At 42.3% G+C, this 23,245-nt stretch overlaps 2 protein-coding genes across 2 annotated transcripts; one reads left to right on the forward strand and one right to left on the reverse strand.

Moving 5' to 3' along the window:
- Positions 1-283: 283 nt before the first annotated feature.
- LOC145897847 (phosphatidylinositol phosphatase PTPRQ-like) lies at positions 284-23,010 on the reverse strand. The gene is made up of 42 exons (XM_082986301.1): positions 22,873-23,010; positions 22,399-22,744; positions 22,197-22,249; positions 21,636-21,903; positions 21,323-21,472; positions 20,512-20,681; positions 19,846-20,259; positions 19,461-19,687; positions 18,888-19,175; positions 18,681-18,826; positions 18,322-18,447; positions 17,710-17,871; positions 17,323-17,449; positions 16,935-17,104; positions 16,714-16,865; positions 16,440-16,575; positions 15,945-16,229; positions 15,488-15,787; positions 14,921-15,114; positions 14,377-14,620; positions 14,092-14,246; positions 13,647-13,902; positions 13,161-13,448; positions 12,607-12,785; positions 12,294-12,441; positions 11,894-12,030; positions 7,799-7,949; positions 7,167-7,303; positions 6,510-6,702; positions 5,443-5,610; positions 4,941-5,078; positions 4,255-4,384; positions 3,753-3,923; positions 3,170-3,370; positions 2,527-2,801; positions 2,157-2,233; positions 1,960-2,094; positions 1,511-1,630; positions 1,284-1,432; positions 939-1,074; positions 756-843; positions 284-419 (listed from the first exon to the last, which is right to left on the reverse strand). Exons 1-42 carry the CDS (start codon positions 23,008-23,010, stop codon positions 391-393), a joined length of 7,557 nt encoding a protein of 2,518 aa, XP_082842427.1. The 3' UTR covers positions 284-390.
- On the forward strand, positions 9,363-11,244 carry LOC145899706 (uncharacterized). Its single transcript, XM_082988601.1, has 3 exons — positions 9,363-9,429; positions 10,063-10,316; positions 10,831-11,244. The coding sequence occupies exons 1-3, from the start codon at positions 9,363-9,365 to the stop codon at positions 11,242-11,244; spliced, it is 735 nt and encodes a 244-aa protein (XP_082844727.1).
- Positions 23,011-23,245: the final 235 nt, after the last annotated feature.

Below are 23,245 nucleotides of genomic sequence, written 5' to 3' on the forward strand. Positions count from 1 at the left end.
CTAAGGACAGTGGAAGTTCAATAACTCACTAAATGGGGATTCTTGGTGTATCCGTCGTCACACCACGCAAGCACTATCACACAACTAGCTTTAAAAAGTGTTTCAAACCATTTTACTTCTACTCGGTTTTATGTACAAAAAGTTACACAATGAGGAGGATATTCATTTACAAGTAAGACAGGACGATGGTTTTCCTTTTTCGTACATTACCAGGTCACGTTCTTACTAGTGATCGAGTTCAAACGTGATTTACTGAAATCTGAAAAGGTCCGAGAAAACCTTATAAAAGTATCATCCTGAGCACAGCGTGTGTGTAAACGTGATGAGGACCTATCACACACTTTTCACAAAAAAAGTTCAGTTTACTAAAAAGGCCACAATGCAGTGAATTTAAAACACAGTTTCTTCGAGACCATCACCTGAAAATCAACATAGATATTTTATTGTTCAGTGTTGTGGTTGAAATACTGGGTAACTTTTTTGCGTTGAACGGATTGAAAAGTTTTGTGTAAGTCAAAATATCGATCGACACTCACATATATAGAAAAACTTCGATCGCAGCGTTTTTAATTCATCAGTAATTTTTATTTATTTTAATACATTTGCAAAAGATTTGTATCTTTTGGTTGGAGACAGTTTAGGAGCGTGATTAAGTTGTGTTGCCAAAAAACTTTCAGAAACCAAAATTTGATCAAATTAAAAACGCGTTTTGTCCTGTGAGGATCTGAGCCAGATGAATATCTCAGTGTAAATACCTGTGGGTGGCCGCCTGACTTGCTCTTCCCCAATAACTTTCTGGTTAGCGGCCTCCCATACACACCGGTGAATAAGGATGTACTCGCTCTGCAAGTAGAAAGAACAAAGTCTGTAAACCCAATCGCCCAAAGTTGTGTCGGGTTGCTAACTTTGCTTGCGCTAATAATGTTATTATGCGTTACCAAAGTCTGAACCATGTAGGGTCTGTATCTTCTAAGTGCAGCTACGTTTCCAAAAACGTCCACTTGCGACTTGCTGGACAAGTTTTCAAGCATCCTGTCCAAACACACGAAGACACCAGATCGTCCAGAACCACTCCTGTATAAACCAAACTCTTATGTTGTCTTATTATTTGTAATTAACCAAATACAACTGGTTGTTTTTTGTTAAATCCATGACATAATAGATATTGTGGATACTTAAGTGCAAAATACTCAAGAGTTACAACCTTGATGTTCAATATTCTAACTTTTTCATTGAAGACCGTGTCTACTTTTAGTGCAAAAAGAAGTTGTTTTTACACTCACGTGCACATGACAACGATTGGCGTGCTCTTTGGTTTTCGGTTGGCTCTGACAGTTTGCACAAACCGGAGCACTGTTTGAGCATTATCCGATTGTTCGTGCACGGGCCACGTCATCAGTTGAAACTGAGTGAGATGACGTACTTTGTCTCTCTGAAAGGTTACAATATTACTCCAAATACACATTGTTCAAATTAAAAAGGTGCCAGAATTTTTGCAATTGGTGTTTACCATTGTAATTGAGAATTGCCGGATGACCCAATCAAGCTGGGTGTCCTCGTGTGTCATCTGCACTGCCAGATTGCCGTAGTATTCAGTTTGTCTAGTTGGCCAATAATCAACACTTTTCTTCTAAAAAAATACGTGTGTATTTTTCCAAGGCAATTGGATGATTAATATTACTGTATTTTTGAGCAAAAAATGCTTGTGTTGCGTAATAATTCCAAACATGCAAAATATTAAAATACATCAAAATAAAGGCCAGGAATCTTGGGGTAAAAATAGAAATCAAAAGTAGTGTTCAAACAGCAAATATGTAATGCCCAATTATAGACCAAAGCGTGTTGTTCTGGTGACCCCGACGAGCTGAGCTAAACGAATCCAAACGGGGTCTTTCCATTCTTAACTTCGCTTGGGATTACATTAGCAAGGGCCCGGATTTTTCGCAGTCCATTTATTACCTTCCCTTCCTCAGAACTGCTGCAAAGCATCACGATCGTTCCTGTTCCAGTTTCCCAAACCAATCGCCAGAAGTCCTTCCGCGTGTGTTCGAGCGGTGTTTGCGTCACAATGAACTGATCGGCCGACTGGGGACCCTACGTTGAAAACACATTGAGTTTAAGGTTGTGCTGGTGTAGCGCACGTTACGTGTACTCACGGGAACGTAGCTGGCATTGATGTAGTCGGATCCCTCGATGGCGGGGATTGCCTCCAGCTTTACGCGACTGTGGTCAACTTAAGAATGCACAACACAATTATAATTGTTAGCAATGCCGAAATAGTAAATAAAAATATTTCAAAGAAATCGACCACAACGAGACAGAATCTTCGACAAAATACAAGAGAGGAAATGAAGGCGAAAAACATGTACATATAAAAGTATTAGCAAAAATAAGGGAAACTAAGACAATATTCACTAACGACAGAAAGCAAATACAACCAACACGTGGTTACAAATTAATACAAAAGGAAAGGTATATAGAGAATGGCTAATCGCTATGACAAACAAAAACGAGAAATACACTTACATGGCACCAGTTTGGCGTGTCGATTCTTGGCACGGTTGAACTGTTTGTCGGCTGCCATCGTAGTCCCTGCGACAGGCAGGCCACGAATGTCGTCGAACTCTCCGCTGAACCCCTTGTTCTTGTTCATGCTGAGACGGGTTATGTGGCCGGCAAAGTCCACCTTGCCCACCGGCCTGCGAAAAGAAACGTCTCGAATCTCCGACTTCACCGTTGCCACTGTCGTCACCGCGCTACCGTCGCCTGCCCTCGCGCTGGGACGACTCTGCGGCTCGGCTCTTTGGCGAGGCCGAAAGCAAGGTTCGATGAGCGAAGGTTGGGTGAATGTGTGGGTTATGGGAAGGGGCAATTTGCATGGCATGAAGCAATACGAGGGGTTTAAGGAAGCATTGGGAATGAAACCATCACCCATACATGACCGGGTATATGATAAATAGAACCTTACTTGAGAATAGAATACAGACGTGACGTTTGACCAAAATTTAACACCACAAAGCTTTTTGGCCCACAATTACCAGCGAACATTTGTCACCAGCATGATATGCTGAAGCGAGAGTAGCTCATAGTTTTGACCAAGCTATACCAACATGGGTCTAATTGCAAGGATCTAAAGATACCGCGCTAAAACGGTAAAAATTAAGCATACCTGCAAACCGCGACCTCTGACACCTTGTCGTCGCGCGATGGTTCGAGAACGAAAGCCATGTTAGAGTGAGCAGAGCTTTCGGTAATTGGACCTTTGAACTTCTCCAGCGATTCCTCGACTGGGACACCTTTACGCGGGGAGTTTCCCGGCATCGCAACAAACTCCGAATCACCACCTTTGGATTTGTTCCGCAATCGACGCCTGCAAATATTTTGCAAATGGAATTACATGATCGTTGGAAAGCAAAAACTTTTTAAAACTTAAGGGATTGAATAATTTAAATTCCGCAACTAAATATATCCGCCGAATATGTTTCTTTTCTTATCTGAGCAATTATTACGTTCCTATATCACTTAATACGTCCTAAAAGACTATGATTTCAGACATGCTAAAAGATCACGCTTTTTGTGCTGTGCCGAATATTTTAAAATTATTGAATCATTTCAGTCTAACTTTATTATATTTAAAACGCATTGCTTTCTTCAACCTCTGTGGTCAGCTAAAACCAACACAAGCAAATAAAAAAAAAACATGAATTCGCAGGAGAGGGCTGTCTCTATAATAGGAACAGTTGTGCGTCTACCTGATGATGACCACCGAAATGATCAGAATGAACAGAAAAGCTCCAACAGCGGCTGCAACTCCGACTATCAATGTGAAATTCGCCTCCAGGAAACTCGGATCTGTTCGGATTGCTTCGGAATACACGGTGTCAGTTATGGCGCCAGTGGTGGTCTCGGCTCGATATTTCACTCTGTTGCGCAACAACCAAAGCGGTTTTACAAGACCTTCATCCCAACAATTTTAGGAAGATACTTTTACAACGGGTCGCAAAGTTTTCGCCAAACTTGATCCAGATATAAGCTTATGTAACACAGAAATCAGTGCGATTTAGTGTAGTATTTCAACTCAAATATATGACCAAAAATAACAGGTGGTTGCCCTGTTCATACTAAACCATTAAAATTCGCACAGATTTCTGTTTTACACTTATATGTTGATCAAGTTTGGTGAAAACTTTGTGACCCGGTGTAGTAGTATTTTTCCAATTCACATCACACGTTTTCTAATGTCCCACTTTTTACCTGTATTCGGTATTCGTCTTCAGGGGTCCATTGCAGAAAGACTTTTTACTTTCGTCACACGTATTGTCGCCTCCTACAACGAAACCCTCATCTTGTCCATCTTCTACAGATCTTCTTCTACGGGTCGGGGCTGCAAACATACAAACACAAGTTTTGTTCTTCCGATCTGCGCGACCATTATCGTTTCACGCAGTTTTACATTTTCGGCAAGCGTTACACAAGACTTATTTCTATGCCAAAGGCATTTTTATTAGTGATGCACCGAAACGGCAATTATTTTATTCAGCCGAAACCGATTTTCGACAAAAGTTGCCGAATAAATTAACTAATTTCGGTATCCATCCCTTTAAACGCACTAAATTTAAACAAAACATGTGCTGGATTGGGTCGAATTCTATCGTCTAGCCTTATATTGGCACTTAAAGAATAACCTCGATCGCTGGACCAACTGCTTAAGGTTGATTTTCATCATTTCGGTGACAAAAAACAAATAAAAAGAACACATTCGTACAGTTTGAACAATGATTCTAATCAATACTGAACTTCGCGTATTAGCGTTGCATCCAGTAAAAAGTTTCTGCAAAAATTTTAAGTTTCGGCCGAATAAATTCGGCAAACCGAAATTTCGGTGTATTCCTAATGTTTGTTGCAATAAAATATTGTCTATCTTGAAGTCTAAGAGTTACCTTGGTTGGCCAGTGCTGCAATTCCGACCGAGCTTGGACAGTCAGCGGTTGGGTTGGTTGAGAAAATAACCTTGTACGGAGGAACAGGGTCAAGGGTCATGGCCTCGTACCAGTCGGTAGGTTCCTTTTCGAGGTCAGCTGCATTGCAAAAGTATTTGAAATAATCGGAGATTCCCATCGAAATTCGACAAAATTGCGGACAGGGGTTTATGCTAATGCCCGTGCCATGTCAATGTATTGAATTGAAACATTTGGTCTAAAAAGTTGGTGGGAATTTCGTAGACAAGGAGTAATTTTTCAGGGACTGGGTTAGTTTTGTATTGGAACTCTTGACATTTCAATGTATTAACACTCTTGCTGCTGTACAATGCCACGTAACAAGCACATAACGCGTACTTTAGACAAAGCCCTGGTTTGTGGCATTGTACGTCCGCAAAACACACACTAACTACAAATGCGCCACACTCGGGCCCTCCCAATTAGACCTAAAGTGCCGACTTACATCCATCCTCAGCCACGATCACACTGATGCTTGCCAGAGGTCCGTTCTCGTCAGAAAACACACAAGGGCTCTTAACTGTGAAGGAGGTGGAAGTCCGGGAATTCGTCTGACCTCCCGACTCGGAAACGCCGATGGCAAAGACAGGAATACGATCAGGGACTGGGGCGGCTAAAAAGAAATGAACAGGCAGACGTAAGTCAATGCTGTATGAAAGGAAAATAAAGTTTGTGAGTGGATGCGTCTTCGATGCGCGTTAGTGCATTCGAATGATATAATGTACTGCGTGAGAATTTGTATCATGTAGAGATGTCATCGACCAGTAAGATGCAGACAGTACACTCAATATTTCGACCTAAGGTCTCATTAGTGTAGATGGTGACAGAGTTCAAACACAAGGAAGGTTTGCTGTAGAAGGTGAAAGCTGTCTGTGCCTTGTGGCCAAAACAAGTCTTGTCTTGGACGAATTAGGTAAAAATGTCATTTAAATTTCGTTAACAGACGAGCATATGGCGCATTCTATTTTTGCCACAAAATTGGCGAAACCGCAAATACGTCGCAGGCATACAACGCAATTTCGTTGCGAATGAGATTCAATAACGAAAACATGATTTATTAACTGGCTACGTGTACCGAAAACATGGCATTTAATATTAATCGCGCTTTTGAGGACACCCCTTGGCTAGCAATTGCTAAGTGCAATCAATATTGATGACGCAATCTAAGCCGATTGGGTTCAGCGGCAACTCGAAAGTTTAATGGTCGTTAACTCGTGTCTAAAGGGGGTGATTTAAACCTTCTTAGCGATGCAAATAAACGGAAAAAGTTTCTGCTTGTTCCTCATGTTTGTGATGCAAAACACATACTTTATTACAAAACTCGCAAGTTAGGTTCTGATCTGGACTTAGTTTAATTTAAATATAAAAAAAGACTTGAGCACGTCAAATTACTCCACCATACGGCCAAGCACAACTGCGAGCTAACCGTGGCAAGCACAACTGCGCACATTTACATGTACTAACTATAACACCACATTATATACCAACCATACAAACTGTTGAACCAGTTACCTGTTATTGGAAGAACTACGGGTGCCGTCCAATCCGACCATATTCCAGGGCCAACCGCGGTTGCTGCGCGCACCCTAAACGTGTAGGACCTTCCTCCAAGCAAACCGACCACTGGCCAGGAATAAGACTCCTTTGGCGTAAGCGGCTCCGAGAGATTTGACGTGGGAACATCCAGACTCACGACATCTTGGGTCTGAAGCAATGGTTCGTTTTGTCAAGTGCGTTTTTATGAGGATATATAGTTTCGTTTATCTTGCTAGGTGTCGAAGTTTCATTGTGTGCTGATTTACGTCAACAGATTTTTTATAAAAATTGATTTCGCTTATGTAAGTTACCAAAAGCATCGCCAGTTTCTTATTCAAATAGATTCAAATATATATCATTTACAGTACTTTTTAATTTTCCAACATAACATTTTACGCGTCACGTATGGCTCTATCGATCGTATTTGAATATAAACCCAATACGTTGGTCTTAAGGCCATATTCCTGAAAGTACAGCATTTGACAAAAACACTACTGAGAAAATGTCCACGTGTTCGCAACAAACCGCCGAAAATCGATTCAGAAGAGTATTGAAATTGATCAACAATCTGCCGGGAATTTTTGACATTAATCGCAGGATGTAGCGGCGTAAAGAGGGACAGAGAGCACTTACGTTGACGATGCGGTATTGGATCGTATAAAGGGTAAGCTGTCCATTTGGGTCACGGGGCGATCGGAACAGGACCTTTGCTGCCGACGAGTTGCCCATGACAACAACCACCTTTACGTCCACTGGGCTGTCGGATGGTACTGAAATGTTGGGATTTTTGTTGAATCAAGTTTTACATAGCCGCAGACAGGGTGTGTACACGCACTGTTTCGACCTGTAAGGTCTCATCAGTGCAGCTGTTGAGTGGCACTGTGCTAGCTGTCACACTAGCAGGCACACTAGCCTCCACTTTGTGGTACCTTTCGGTCAACGTCGATCTGCAGGGTACCCTATACTAGGTACCGAACAACAGAGACGACGAACCACTGTGGAGTTTTACATGTTTTATACATAAACTGAAATAGTTGAGCGTCGCACTGACACCAATGGCGGTGATTTTGTTTTTGCCGAACGGGCTTAGTTAAATGGGTGCACATTTACCTCCGGTCAACTTAAACAAATAGGCTACAAGTATACTTTACAGTTTACACAAACAATACCATCGCAATAAAATCAAAATTATTTGATAAGCATGAAAAGTATGTGCGTCACATCAAAATCGTAGATAAACTAAACCACATAAAAAAGTTACTCACTGCCCTCATGCGTTTCGACCTGAACTGCCGAACTTGAAAGCTCGCCTTTTGTTGTTGCCACAGTAACGGTGACATTGTACGTGCTGTATTCTTCCAATCCTCCGATCACGTGATCTCGTACGTCAGGCGCCAAAATGGGACTTTCTGTGATCTGAGTAAAAGTCGATTTTGTGTCAGAACTATTACGTAAGCATTCCTGTGACGCAGGTGCATCGTGTCACGTGATATCGATTGTTGAATTGGACCAGTGTAACTGTGGGATTGGCCGCTACCGCTCCAAAGCGCAGATGACGTAATTTTGTACGACATTTCTATGCGCTACAAAACATTACGAGATAAATTTCCGTTGTCAATAAACTAACCTGAATCTAAATACAAACACACACAAACAAAAACCTACGTTTGCTAGCACCCATGCTTCCATTTTAGCTACTTGAAGTCCAAAACATATGAATAAAATCAATATAGAGTCCATATTGGCCACTGCCTCGTACAAGAAACCGCTGACAACCACTTTGCCGGTCAGTACAAGCGTCGAATGAACAAGTTTTTCCATGTTGGTGTTGACGAGCCACGAATTAGGACGGAAACGGGCTTATTGAAAACCCAATCCCCGTCCAGTTTTAATCGTATTACGGATTTGCACGTGCTGGAAAACGACTGCTTTGGTGTAAATGCGTCATGTGCATGAAGGTTCGCAGTTATATCAGACATTAAATGGAAGCAATTGATTATATATCAATGTATGTTGCGTACGCATTGCCGCAAGCTACAACGGTATGTCCTTCTATAGCAACATTGTACAGTTCTTTGTCAATAGGTGTTGTGGTCGTATTTCACCACGTCGTCCGTAATACGTTGTGCACCGCCAACGAGCAACATAATATTTTGAACCGAGTTATAGGGGAAGACGGAGTAAAAGCGCAAACATTTTTGTATTTGCCAACAGTGCTCTAATAAAACACCCAAAGACAATGCTTTTGATTGGCAGGCAATCGTACGCCGGCCGGCAAGTCAATCGATACAATGCTTCTCAACGCCGCGGCAACATATCCCTCGCTGCAGAAGGCGACCCAGGTCTAATTTCACAGCGGCGTATCGAACGCCACTGCTGGAATTGACCCAACCAAAGCTGAAATCAGCTCTGTCGCATATGGCAGCAACAACGACCAGCTGGTATTCACTGCATTGAAGGCTGTTGACAACAATAGATATTGGCGGTTGTGTGCCAGTAAGGCCTTTCAGCGCTCCTTTCCGGGTGCTAAATTGTAACGCAGCGAGTTGGGTTTTCTTCTACTATTTTTACAGGAAGAACATGGATCCTACTGAGAAGTGGAGTTATACGTATAGGAAGTCAGTGAAAACAGAAACAAAACAGCATATCGAAAGAGCCGAAGCAAGGCATTATTGTTTATCATGAACATTGTTAGCGAACAATAACGCCTATGGATTCTGTGTTAAATCGGAACCCATTGGTTTGATTGGGAGTACTACTATAGTTTGCAGTCGTGTACATACAAGTTTTTCTTTTTCAGGCAAAACCTGCTTGTTGTAAGGTAGAAAAATGTTAAACAAACTGTGTCTGTTTTTCGTTTCCACTCTGTCTGTAGTCACACCGCTGCAAACTGAAGGTGAGTTACAAACCTAAAAAAACTTTATTGATGCTTACTTCAACAGAAACTAGACGAGAAATGTGTAAACAATGCCAATGTATAGTACTTAAATGCACTTTTTTGGTGAGCTGCAGACAGGGCCACATTTCTGACCTAATAGGTCTCATCTGTTGTACCTTACGGAGTATGCTATTGCAGTTCGTTGACGGGCGTAGCGCGTATAGAGAGGAAAACTTCGAAGTCTTGTAAATTTCGTTACGTCATAGGTGATGACGTCATTTTTTGCATGGTAACTCGTATTGTGTCATTTAACATTTGTGTGAAGTTTCAGGTTTGCAGTGCCAGGGATAGCTGCGATATTAGGTGTGGTGCTAAAAGTACACCAGACCCCTTTGGTTTTGTAACGCGAGGCCCGACGTTATTTTTGCTTGGCCGTAATGTTTCCGCCTTAGTTTATTTCCGGCGGGTTGCACCTAGTTCGGTACCTCCCGGCGACTGTTTTGTCATCACAAAGTGGAAGTCGCTTGGCTATTTAGTCACCAAAGCTGCACTGAGACCTATTAGGTGATAACGGTGCCCATCTGTATGTAGCTCACTAAAAACATCAATGGCTTTGTTGTTTATACTTATATGTACATTGTGTTTATACAGGTGTGGGTGTACATTACGTCCCGTTCGGACCAGAAGGAATTTGGATCGACGTAAAAAATACCAACAAAAGCGACACTGACAAAGCAGGAAGATTACAAAAGCAGCCTCAGTTGGCGCTGGAATCTATCAACACAATCAAAACCGTTGCCCGTACGGGCCCGAAGTGTTTCGCTTGCTCTGGAACGCAATGCGCCAGTCCTCGACTAACAGGCCGCAGTGCTGCGCTACAGTGCGACTACGGCGACGTTTGCTGGGTACGTGTATCAAATTACGTTGTCAGCATTCAGAAACGAGTTTCGTATCAAATAACTTTGTCTCTGATTACAAAAAAATACAACAAGCTATTTCCGATTACGACGTAGTGGCCCAGTTCGGTTTCTCACAAAAAACGGATATTGCGTACCTAAAACCTATTTTTTTCAAGCCCAGCTACCTTTGACATAAGTTAGATAATTTATTATTTGAAGCCATTTGCCGTTACTTTCAATGTTTATCAAAACAGCAACTTGTGTTTCTGTGATGTTTTCACTAATACCCAATTTCGCCTGTCATTCTGAGTAGGTCCATCTAGCAATAGCATATTACGCGTAAAGTTCCAATTGCTGATTTGGATTGCCATGTTTGAAAGGATCAACCAAACTCTCCGATCAATCTTTTAAACAAGGCGACACGTTCATACGAAACTTTTTCTGCTCGGTGCCAAGCGAATTGTGTCACTAAATATGAAATTCTCAAGTCATTTTGCCACAATTTACAAATCTCTTTCAGACAATCGAGACAATTGAAGTGAGTCCGGACCCCCAGTCGGTCTATTTCCGCGGCTGTGGGCCTCTCGACGCCCAGAAATGCGCCGGAGAACGCCAATTGCGGGCCCCAGCACGAAGCACCGCGGGCCAGCGAAAGGACGCCAACGGTCCGGAATACTGCGACTGGAGCGCCAGAATCAGCCAGTGCAAGTCCTGCTGCGTGAACGATTATTGCAACGGCGCGCGGCTGTTCCAAGGTCTCTCGAACGAAGCGTTAGACGAACTGCGAAACTCGGCACCTCCAAGTTTTGGTTGGGTAGGCTTTGACGGACTACTGGGCCGCTCGACGTGTGAAGGCTCCATTCGCAGGTGCTGTTTTGTAGCCGTGGTGTGGTGGATCACGCTACTCCTCACTTTCCCGCCTTGGTCTGCTTAAAGCAGCTTTATAAGGCATGCAGATACATGCGACAAACCTGTTTTCGTTCCAAAATCGATTATCTCTACAAAAACTGCTGCTATCAACTCCAACACTTGCCGTGTTTAAAGGAGCTGTAAAATTATGTTGTCGCGTACTTTTACCGCTATGTAAAACTGCCATTGACGACTATCGTTTGTTTGCTAAAACATCTGCAATGAATTGTTTTATAGGAAACAAAGTTCCCTCCTGTGTTTCGCGGTACCAAATATGCCCTGTGGGTTGCAGGAAATTACTGGTTACGTTTGTATGCGTCTCGCGCAAAGTTTAATCAGAAACGTGCTGTTTATACTGTGATTTTTAGACCTTTCCATATGGTGTTAATACAATCGATTGTGGAGTACAGATTTTGCTTGAGTTCGCGTATAGAGCTTGTACAACACGCTGCAGTTACATTCACACTAACCCGCTCTGACTGCTATAACTTATCATTTGTGATGATATTTACTGTTTGCTCGCGGTTAGTAGCTCCCTAACTGTTTTATATTTATTTGTTTGGCGCTGATTAACCGCTAGTTACATTTACTTTTAAACGTGCCAAAAAGCGACGTGTATTTATTATCTTCGTGCCAAAGCTTTCAATACAACAAATGCAACAAACTTTACGTACCTTTCCGGTCGCAGAGTTCACCACTGCAACTTTGTATCGAGTTATTCCGGCGAGGGTCGACGGCCTCGACCATGTAACATTCACTGACGTGGACGATAGCGCCACCGCCTGGACGTTTCTTGCCGGGTCGTCGGGAACTGAAAGCACATGCTCACGAATTGCCATCGTAGAGTACAAACGATTCTTAACACTCGTTTTGAAGCCAAACGTTATGTACTTCAAGGCTTGGAATGCCTTTTAAAGCACAAAGTTGTCAATGCTTTGTATTAAACACCGATAAGCAGAAAGGCTAAATAAACAGAGAATGATACGAAAGGAGAATATCATTCCGAAACATAAGAGCAAGCCGTGGAATGATGAAAACGTCTACGATATGGTGAATTCTACAGCTACCCCCCACCTCCCACGTTAGTTCGTTGCGTCATCGCAGGTGACGTAGCCTCCCCCACGCCTTTGCCGTTTCGGGCGGCGAGCGTGAACGAGTATTGGGTGAATTTCCGCAAGGAGCGGAGTCGATACGATTTCTCTAGACCAGTTTTTACAGAGCACTGCAAAAATGTTAAAATGTTAAGTAAATTATGTTAGGGATTAGAATAATTTTGTTGTAATTATTTGTTGGAACAATAGAGCGATTCTCAATTAATTTTGGAACGATAGACATGCATGCATAGAACTGTCCACTGACTGGATAAGGCAAATGCAGATATACATACCTCAAGTGATGCTTCACCAACTTGTTGTTCTCCTTTGTTTTCTTCGCAGCCGTCGGGCGGCCAATATGTTAAGATATAATTGCTCAAAATACCGTAACTACGAATCGGTTCTCTCCAGCTAACAAATATAGTTGTATCGGTAAAATTGGGAACCATTACACCTTCAGGGGGATGAGGGTCTGCAAAGCAGTGGACAACTATTATGTAACGATACATGAATTAGTCCACAGCGAAGTTTGTTAGATATTGTTGGTATGTATTTGTGTGCAACATTCGGGGTCACCAATTTTGAGGAAAAAGCCTAGTGAGGTTGTATCAGGGTTTGGGATCAAATGATGTAGTGCCATCTATGGTTTTATTGTAGTATTTTTTTCAGATAATCGAGATGAAATGCAGCCCAGGAAGGGAAAACGTTATACACATATTTAGCGTTTAAAATAACCACGTAAGTAAACCACCTACAAATCACATAAATTCCTCAGCTTATGTAACAAAACGCCAACATTTTAACTTTCAATCAGTTTTGAGGCCAAATAAACGTATCCAATACTTACATCCTTCACCAGTACGACGACGACAGACGGCAGGGTTCCCGGTTCCCGCACTAGTGCTTGCAAACACCTCAATATCATATTCAGTGTAAGCCGTAAGGTTTATTAAAGTTGCTCCAAGTTTAACACTGTTGACGGAGATGGGTTCAAATGATTGTTGCTTGTCTGGGACCTGATAGCTGATTATGTAGTGGGTCACAATGCCGTTTGGTTTTGCAGGTGAATTCCATTTTACATCGATTGATGACTCGTTAATTATTGTACACTGTAGTTTTGTCGGCATCGAAGGCACTGGAAGAAAAGCGAATCGTTTTGGCATGTTTTGGCCCTTTAGTTTTCTGTTTATTTTAGTATTCGTTTGTTTGCAATTTTTCATATCAAAACAAAAGAGCCATAATAATCAGTGCCTGAACTAATGCGAATATTGGCCTCTACAAGACCACGACCACTCAACCAAAACGATGATGCGTAATAGCATTTAATTATTACCATGTTCGGAAGTTGTAAATGTCGACCAAGCTTTGGGCCCGGGCCCAGCTACAGTCAAAGCTTCCACCGACATTTCGTACAAGGTGAACGGTTCAAGGTCACGTAATTCGCGCTGCCTCGAGACTACTGTCACGTGACTAAATGGTGTTTGAACATTTTGAATCTTTCTGTACGACAAACTGTAGTTGGTGACGATGCCGTTTGGAACAGTCGGAGGATCCCACGTGATTACAGCACTCAGGGCAGACGGTTGCACCTTTTAGAAGAAAATGTAAAGGTTGAGCAAAAATTTTGGGAACTTCTTCGCATTATGTGAACAAAAACAAAACGATTGTTTCGCGATAACGGTTTATAAAATATAAACAAACAGGTTAGCGTGAATTTGAATCCATCAATTTTAAAGTTCGACGAAATGGAAAAATAAGTTCGACGAAATGGAGCTCACCATAACATTGCTGGGAGCATCACTGGGAACATCTTGAGCTGTTTGGAATCGAACGCTGGCCTCTGGACCTGCTCCAACATGAGTAAAACTGATCACGGTGGCGGAGTAATTTTGATACTTTCCCAAACCGCCAACGGCTAGCATCGTTTCATTACCTGCAAGAAATTCGTATTGAAACGTTTAAAAATATTCAAGGATATTCAAGGAACTTCCAGAAACCAAGAAACCTTTTTAAGCAAGTTCGTTCTGCCTGCAGCGAAAGTCTGCATCACATTTGTTGCTTACCGTTAGTGAAGGATTCTGGAAGACCTTCCACTCGTACCGAGTACTTTGTTATCAACCCGTTTGGCCGGGAAGGCGGATTCCACAGAAGAACAACTGACGTGGAAGTCAGATTTTGGTAGTGTAGATATTGTACTGGTGTAGCAGGTTTGTCCTGGTGGGTTGTGATGGTCACAACACCTTTGGGTCCGAACCCTTTAACTTCAGATACGAAAGGGGTCACCTCCACCTCATATGTCGTATGAGGCTAAAATAAAGGGCTGGATAATTTTGTTGTGAGTCCAAGTGTTTCAATAACAGGATAGTGTAAGTCTTACAGACAGACGAGAAAAAAAAAAACGTAATATTAATGTGCCATGTAGGCGTATATACTTGGTAGCAAGAATCATCTACGTTAGGTGTCAGCTGTATAAAACTGCTTGGGATGAAAGTTTTTTTGACGGTAGAGAATACTGGTTAACATTTTACTTTATCATCATTAGTTTTCAACAGACCAGTGTCTACTCTTTGCCGCTTGTAGGAAAAAATTTACAAGTGTGCGATTTACCATCAATCGCGAAAAAACAGCAGCTTCGTCGGAGAGATTCTTTTCGACACCCATTTGCACTTGGTCTTCCATACGTCGGATAACAACTCGGAAAAAGGTCGAACCGGTCAATGGAAGATGAGCATTCCAATTTACCGACACAGACGTTGAACTCTCAGCTCCGGCGGCGAGATTAACAACCGCATGATCTGGCACTGTTACAAAAACTTACGATTTAAAACGATTGGAGACAAATATATTGGTCTGATAATTATTCTTTTATGTGTAAGACATTGAATACTTAGATATATTAGCAAAGAGGGGATATTAGCTGAGCGGGTTAATACGAACCAAGTGAAAACCTGTCACATTTAATAATAGTAAAAAACGGTACAAGAAAACCTTCGATGACATTATTGTGACGTCTGTCATATAGCGAACACAAACCGGTCACGGGGCGTCATCATGCTCCGTAACGTGTAAAACTCTGCGCTTGACATATTACTGTAACGCTACCAGCTACATGCAGATGTGGGTCAGCAAGAAGAAAATGCGATTGGTTAGTGCACCGATGACGTCACCACTTACCTCCCGGAAGCGTGAAGGCCACAACCTGGTCCGACCACGGCCCGTCGCCCACCGCCGTGAATGCAAGCGCTCGTATAAAGTATTCGGAATTTTTCTGGAGTCCGTATACCACGACCCGAACCACCGCATCAACAATTTCTGCCGCGAAATCACATCTCTGCGGGGTCATTTGTCCCCGGCGTTCACATTGAAGTCGATAACCCAGGATGACGCCGTTCGGTTGGTCCGGTTCCCGCCACGTGATGGTGACGTTGGTTTGCTGTTCTTTTACCACATAACCGTCCAAAGGAGAACTGGGCACTAAAAAAGTTTAAAGTAACTAATACCATAATATAATTGCGATTGTTCATAATTGCTGTGATATTGTGGGCGAAAGATTTCTCCCCAAACTTCTAGCACTAACATAAAAACCTATCAAAGAAAAGAAAACGCATTTGTGAACAATTTCAACTCTCACCAGACTCGTGGGTCCACACATAACATTCTGTCCCAACACCTTCGCCTGCAGAAGTCGTCGCTGAGACCACAATCTTATACTCTGTATGCGGTGTCAGGTCTTGGAACACGTGCAACCACTGTGAGGGCAGCAGTAAAACACGTTTGTTGCTTTCCGAGTTGGGATCGGACACCGTCAACGAATATCCAGTGATCACTCCATTCGGGTCAACCGGGTTCGACCACTTGACGGATACATGCCATGCGTCGGTAGCGTTACACAACAGATCTGATACCGCTCCCGGAACTGGGTTTAAAAACACACGCACAGCGCGTATGGAGAAGATTTAAGTAAATCTGCCCCAGCCAAACACCGATGACGAGCCACTACGGTTTGTTAGGACAGTTTAAAGCGACCATAGGTGTTTGATGTGAGCAAAGTCATGCAAAGGAAAGGTTTGGAAGAGGAGAGTAAGCCGACTTTGATTGCAGCCATAAGAGAGTGTTATTTGCTTACCGTCTTCCGAGGTACGAGCCCGCACGATGTCGCTATATTGCTCGCCGTCACCCAGCGCAGTGCTGGCCGTCACCCTGACGTCATACTCGGTCCACTTCTTCAGGTTAGTGATGATAGTTTCTTCCGAGTTTCTGACCTACCAGAAGCATACAGAGGTTAAATACAGAGGTTGGCATGCCGCCTGTATTAAACTGCAATCAGGAAAACTCTCTGGAGAAAGTCTCTAGATCAACTTGGGTGTTTTTGCACTAAACGTTTATATTATTGTGCTTACTTCAGCTGTCTTCTCCTCTCCATCTACTTCAACGTAATAAACCGTGTAGTATTGAATTCTGCCATTGGGAGTCAACGGCGGTTGCCAGGTAACGCGCAGCGACGTAGAAGATCTGGGCTCAACCTTGACATCTCGAGGCGGGTCTTCGGGGTCTGGAATAGCAATCACATTATCACTACTCGAAAGCTCGCAACAACACATAACAATAGCGTAATACGTACCATCCTCCAAAGTCTCAAAGCGCTGAGGAACGCTTATCTGGTTTCCCGAACCCACACGTGTGTAGGGCACAACCTGCACCTCGTACTGTGTGAATTTCTGCAAATTGTTGAGAGTGATTCGAGGGACAGGCGATTTGATCGTGATCGGGGTGCTGTCCGAATCGATTTCTCTGTAATACAACAAAGGGATATTCATTTGTCGAAAGTTTCTTTATATTTGGTGGTTTTAACTGGGGAAAACTATGCGCCGTTCTTACGCACAACTCTATGCATTAACATCGATACCACACCACTTGATGTATTGGAGTAGTTTTTTAGGAAAAAAACTGTTCCACAACCCAGTTAGTTTAAACGCGATAAAAGAATTAGGATTGAAGTTTTGTTGTACCTGTAAATTACATCATAGTTCACAATAACTCCATTCGGTTTGACCGGTGCCTTCCACTCCAAGATGATATCTGTAACTGTGGAATTAACCTGACGGTAGGTGATGTCATACGGCGGAGATGACGGTTCTGCACAAAATTAGGGTTTCAAATTTTGCTATGTCGTTAACTGTTTATCTTCATAGTTCGTTCTGATCTTATAGAATCGGTGCCTATTTCTACAAGCAAAATGCACTGAAAAAATAACATTGTTCTGTTTTGTTCGATTTGTGCTTTTTTGGGGCGTCGCTGAGGTTGCATGAGAACAAGAAAATAAACATGTTTTACCGCTAAAGCGTCGTGTTTACGTATTAGAAATATTGTATGGACCACTGCCAAACTGTTCATACCATCTTCATCTGTGCGCAAAACAATGCTTTTCATTGGCCCTTCACCAACTGATGTCGAAGCGGTTAGTGAAAAATTGTAAGAAGTGTACATCATCAGATCCTTTACGCGAGTCGACGTTTCGTCTCCGTCCAAAAAAATCGTTTCCTCTGAAGATTGATTGCCTGAAACAGATCCCAATAATGTTATCTTCCGGATTAGAATTTGGGCCCCCCGTTTCGTCATTTTTCCAAGCTCTTTTGTTTATGTAGATAAGTTTTTCTCAGCCAGTAGACCACAGGAAACATATTTTAAACAATAAAACGAACAAAGCGCAACGAAGCTAACGAGAGGGACCACAAACTGTATTCCACAAAAAAAAACATGCATAGGGAACAGGTTGAGAAGCACTATTTTAGACCGATTTCACACAAACAGACCGACCTTCATAACTTTCGCCTCTTTCTTATTTCTTTAACTATGAAATATTTACTTTACGAAATCAAACATAGGGTTTATAATATTTTATATTTTGAAATTGATAATTTTGACCACGCACAAGGTGGTATATGGGCAACCAGTATCAAATAATACAGTTTAAATTGTTTTTTAAGTATGTTTTTGAATGGGCCTACCTAATGGATAGTAGCGTAATGTGTAGGAACGAACAATCCCGTTAGGTGTGACTGGTGGTCCGAAGGAGAAGTCGACGGTGGTGGAAGTAGTTTCAGTCTCAAAAAGAGACGGATGATTTCCAGGGACTAAAATATGCAAAAATATTCTTTCAAACTATCCAAAATTCTGAGCTTTATTACACTGGCCCATATTGTTGGAAACATTGACATGAATTATTTATTTAATGCACAGCAGGATTCATTTATAGAATTGTGAGTAAATCCGTTAATAGTGTTCCTAAATATCCAAAATTATTGCAGAACTATTTATAATATGTTTGGCTGAATGTTTGCAAATCGTGCTAAACTACTTTACGCACCATCCTCTTTTGTGTAGATGGTCATTGGATCGGATTCCTTTTCGCCATCGCCGTATTTTGTGTTGGCCCTCACCGAAACCATGTATGCACTGTGGGGTCGCAGAAGCTCGACCATCGCCTCTGGTTTGGCGTTTTCAGTGGAAAAGCTGCTCACAAAGAAGTTTTAGTCATAAGTGGAAAAGGTTTGTTCCGTGAAGCAGACGGTACCTGAAATTTCTCTGCCCACTCGATCCATCCAGAGGCGACACCGTTACGTTATAGTACTGTATAATACCGTTGGGTACCATCGGAGCCAGCCACGTCATGCGCACACTGCGTGACGTTTGATTGACGTAGGCAAGGTCGTATGGTGGTGTGGCTGGTTGTCCTTCCATGGTGCGTACATGTAGAAGATGACTTCGCACTTGGCTTTCCCCTTTGCTTGTGTTAGACGAAATGCTCACGTCATATTTACCATACGTTTGCAGATGCTCCAGATATAAACTTGTTTCGTTACTAGAAGGAACCAAAATGAAATGGTAAGACAAAACTGGTCACAAAAAACCAACAAAATAACTATTGCAAAATCTTTTCGTGATTTACCTGAAATGCGTACATGGACCAACTGCTACATTATACCACCTAACGTTTAACGACCATAATAATTCATGTTTCCATTTAACCTAGTCACCAAATAAATAAGGAAAAGCATATTCATATTTAACGGTGGAGGAAACAAAAAAACAATAGGTAATAACAACAAACGCAGTTCCAGCAAACCAATAAAAATAGCCGACATACCTCGTGGCCGAGTATGTTCCACTGGTGTTGGTGTAGTAAACTGTGTAAGCGCGCACGATTCCATTGGTGATGGCAGGAGGAAACCACGTAAGGTGGATTACGGTGGAGGATATGTTTCTGTATGTCACGTTGCTCGGAGCATCATCCGGGACATCCTCATCTGTGTGAATTGGGATCTTGAAAGTTGACATTCCCTCTCCAACTTCTGTGTGTGCAGAGACGAATGTCTGTGGGTAAAATGAACTTCGCGTTAGCGCTCGCTTTTGGTAAAGACTACATGATCCTCGTTATGCACTATTTTTGAAGTCGCAAACATTTAAAATCTTTGGTTGGACAAAGGTAACGCCTTTGAACTTGATAAGTTTTGTGTAGAAAGATTACATACCTCATATCTCGTGTACTTCTTCAAATTCCCAACAATCGCGTACTGTTTCCTGACGTATTTTGTCCTCATAGTTTTATGAGATATGTACACAGTGTAACCGATAATAACCCCGTTGGGGACCCGAGGAGCGCCCCACGTGATGTTCACCGAGGTAGAGGTCAGGTTGGAGTATGCCAGGTTGACCGGAGGACTACCTGGGAACGACTCATGAGTGCGAAAGGTCACTGACCTAGGGTGACCTTTGCCGCCGGTCGTTTCGGCGGTTATGGATGCCGTGTAGGTGTTAAATGGTTTTAATTTGTCTGTAATCTTGTGGGATACCGGGGTTTGGGAAGGGTGAGTGATGAGGGGTCCAAGCTGGTCTGACTTGCTCCTTTGCTCAACTTCATCCAGTATAGAGGCCTCTGCATCCGGCTGCGGTTAGAGTGAGGATTATTGCAGGAGAATTGAAAGCAGCAACTGGGTAACCCTACTAAGTCTAAACCAATAATTACACCAACTTGCTTTGGTAAAATAAACTACTATATCCGTTTCTAAGGTGCCCACCGCTACCACTAAAGCACAAATAAATAATACGTTCTGTGAATCACAAAGCAATCGTTGGTTCAACCCGAATATCACATATGTTTTTCTATACAAGGATTAACCATTGTGCAACGCGCTTACGTCGACAAAGTCATCGATGTCTGTCGAATTAATCGATCCATCCGAATGGTCCGTAAGCTCGAAAATGTATCTTTGGATGAGACCGTGTGGGACCATGGGAGGGGTCCAGGTGAAGAGCATAGACCTAGGTCCATCTGCCTCCATCGAAATGTTTCCAACCGACTCCGGCTCTGCGTTACATTATATATAAATATACGTAACACAAGGTTGTATAGAAATGTGTGGACGTTTTAGATATAGGATATTAACTGGAAATCTATGGTATGGGTCGAAAAACAGTTGGGCGCGAGACTATTCGTTTCTAATCACGTGGAAAATGTACATATAAGGACACCCTTTGTCAGGAACTCCTGTGCGAAAAATTACACAAGTTTCTATGTACAAAGTGTGTTTCCTTACTACCATTGCAAATCACTTCTTACGTCACCGGTACGTTGTGTTGAGTTAGTCACAAGCAGAAACGATTGGCAGAGAAACTGCGGATGTTATGCTCTTGTAGACATTAAGAATATGTTTGTGGGTCGCGGTAAAAAGTATTTTCGAACCCCTGGACTATTTATTGCACGAATATACAAGAACTTTTGGTTCGGTGCGTATAAATGACAAATTCTAAATTTGTTGTTAAAAAGTAAACAAATTAAATAAGATAATAATGGTTTATTTCTGGCGCTGCCAGACATAAATAAACACAAAAGCTCATCCGACAACACATCATTTTTGAGTTAGGAAATACAATTTTTTTTTTAAACTTGTTGTTTTTGTGACAAAACAAGTCCTGCGCGAATTTTATCTTCAAGTTTTTGTTAAGTACCTCCTTGAGCAGTAATGAAATATTCTAAAGGAGATTCTGGTCCATTGCCTTCCGCAGTGCTAGCGCGCACAGTTACGGCGTATTTGCTGTACGGTTTCAAATCATCTATTTGCAGACTCTCCTCATCGGTGTCGAAGGAAGTTTGGGAATCTGCCGACAAGCGTATATACGGGCACGTGACCAATTACATGATATACAAAACCATGTAAGGAACTTCACTATTAGCCACAATTAATTGCGAGACATGCTGCCTTACCTTCAAACCTCATTATAGTTTTAGGTGATGTTGTCAAACTTCTAAGTTACAACTTACCAACACGATACAGCGTCAACGTGTAAGATGGAATCCCATTCGGCTTATCAGGGGGAGACCAAGAAAACGTCACACTTCGTGAACCAATCATAGGGGGATGGATATTGGTCGGGGGGCCTTCTGGGGGTTCCTGCTTGGTCCTGACCTGCGTCCGCGCTATTTCACCCTCACCAACAGCGGTCCATACCCTCACTGTGACGTTATAAACGGTGTAGGGTTCCAGTCCGTCCACTGTATATTGAACCGGGCATAGTTGTTCGAATGTTCCCTAAAGATAATTGTGGTTTGGGTGAGGTGACACAAACAAACCCTCATGAACAAAGAGTCATTTTAACTTTCTTGTGTCTCGGTAAGATTGGTTATCTGGACTTTCATTGTCTACTTAAAATAACACAAAATTATGTGGCATCGTTAGCTGGGCATCAGTTACAGTGATGAGAAATTAATTGTTTTTAGACCCTCGCCGTAACTCTATACTGATTAACAGTATTTGGAATTTATGCCAGTTCAACCCAGGACTTGCTCAATACATAGTTGTTGTATAGTTGTTGCTTGACAAACCTGAGCACTGCCAACCAAAGAGCGTCGTTTTCTCCGGAAAACGTCCGATAAGTCTACAAATAAATTTATATTTGGTGTACAAAGGATGGAATGCATTTAGTAACAAGGCTAAATAAGTTCAAGTGTTGCGCGAAAAGCGAAATCGTTCTAATATCCTTTGGAACGTCGAAAAGTCTGATCTATTGAATAAAAAAAAACTTACCTGTTCCTCTGTTTTCCGGATCGTCAGCACTCTCACCTTCTTCCTCACTTACGTCAGTAGTTTCTTGAGGCAACACCCCTGATCCCGAACCCTGTGACGTCACCATGACGTCAACAGATACCGTTGAGGTGTTAACCCACTGCTGTACCTCTGTGAGCTGTTGCAGTTCTTTTGTGATATCGCTTTGGACCTGACCGCTACCGGAAGGAGGTGACGTCAGAATGACGTCATTGTCTTCGTTCAAAGGGGAAGGGATCACGTCAATGGCGCTTGCGTGTCTGAAGAGCAGGCGAGTAATTGCCTCACGGGAAGCAATGTCGAATATGCACTTGAACGGGTTGACGTTCTGTAATTAAAATGGTATCAGGAATTCGGCATCATATTGCCTATGCGCAATACGTGGGTAATTTGCTGATACGTAGTAGTGTTTACATTGACAACAAGGTTAATGTAAAGTTTACATTAAAAATCTACCTTCTGTGGATTGAAGACAACATCTGCAACTTCTTCGCCTTCGGGATTTTCGACGGTGAGTTGATATTTGGTGATTTCTCCGTTGGGGGATTCCGGATAATTCCATGACACAACAACATATGACGAGTTGAGAGCCATCGCTTCGAGGTTACTCACTCTGCCTAAAAACGTGTTTATTCAGCTAATGCGAACTTCTTAATAGTGTTTGTGTATTTGAAAGGCTCAGAGGTCGATCGGTAAAAAAAGTGCAATTTGTTTGACAAAAGGCCAACCAAATGGAAACATCATGTAGCGCACAAGAGACTACTGAAAAAAGCTAGATAATTTAATTTCGCACGTATCAGTGACGTCATGCATGGTTTCACAGAAATTG

The sequence above is a fragment of the Ascidia mentula genome, chromosome 4 (assembly GCF_947561715.1).
Source record: "Ascidia mentula chromosome 4, kaAscMent1.1, whole genome shotgun sequence".
Classification (NCBI taxonomy): domain Eukaryota; kingdom Metazoa; phylum Chordata; class Ascidiacea; order Phlebobranchia; family Ascidiidae; genus Ascidia; species Ascidia mentula.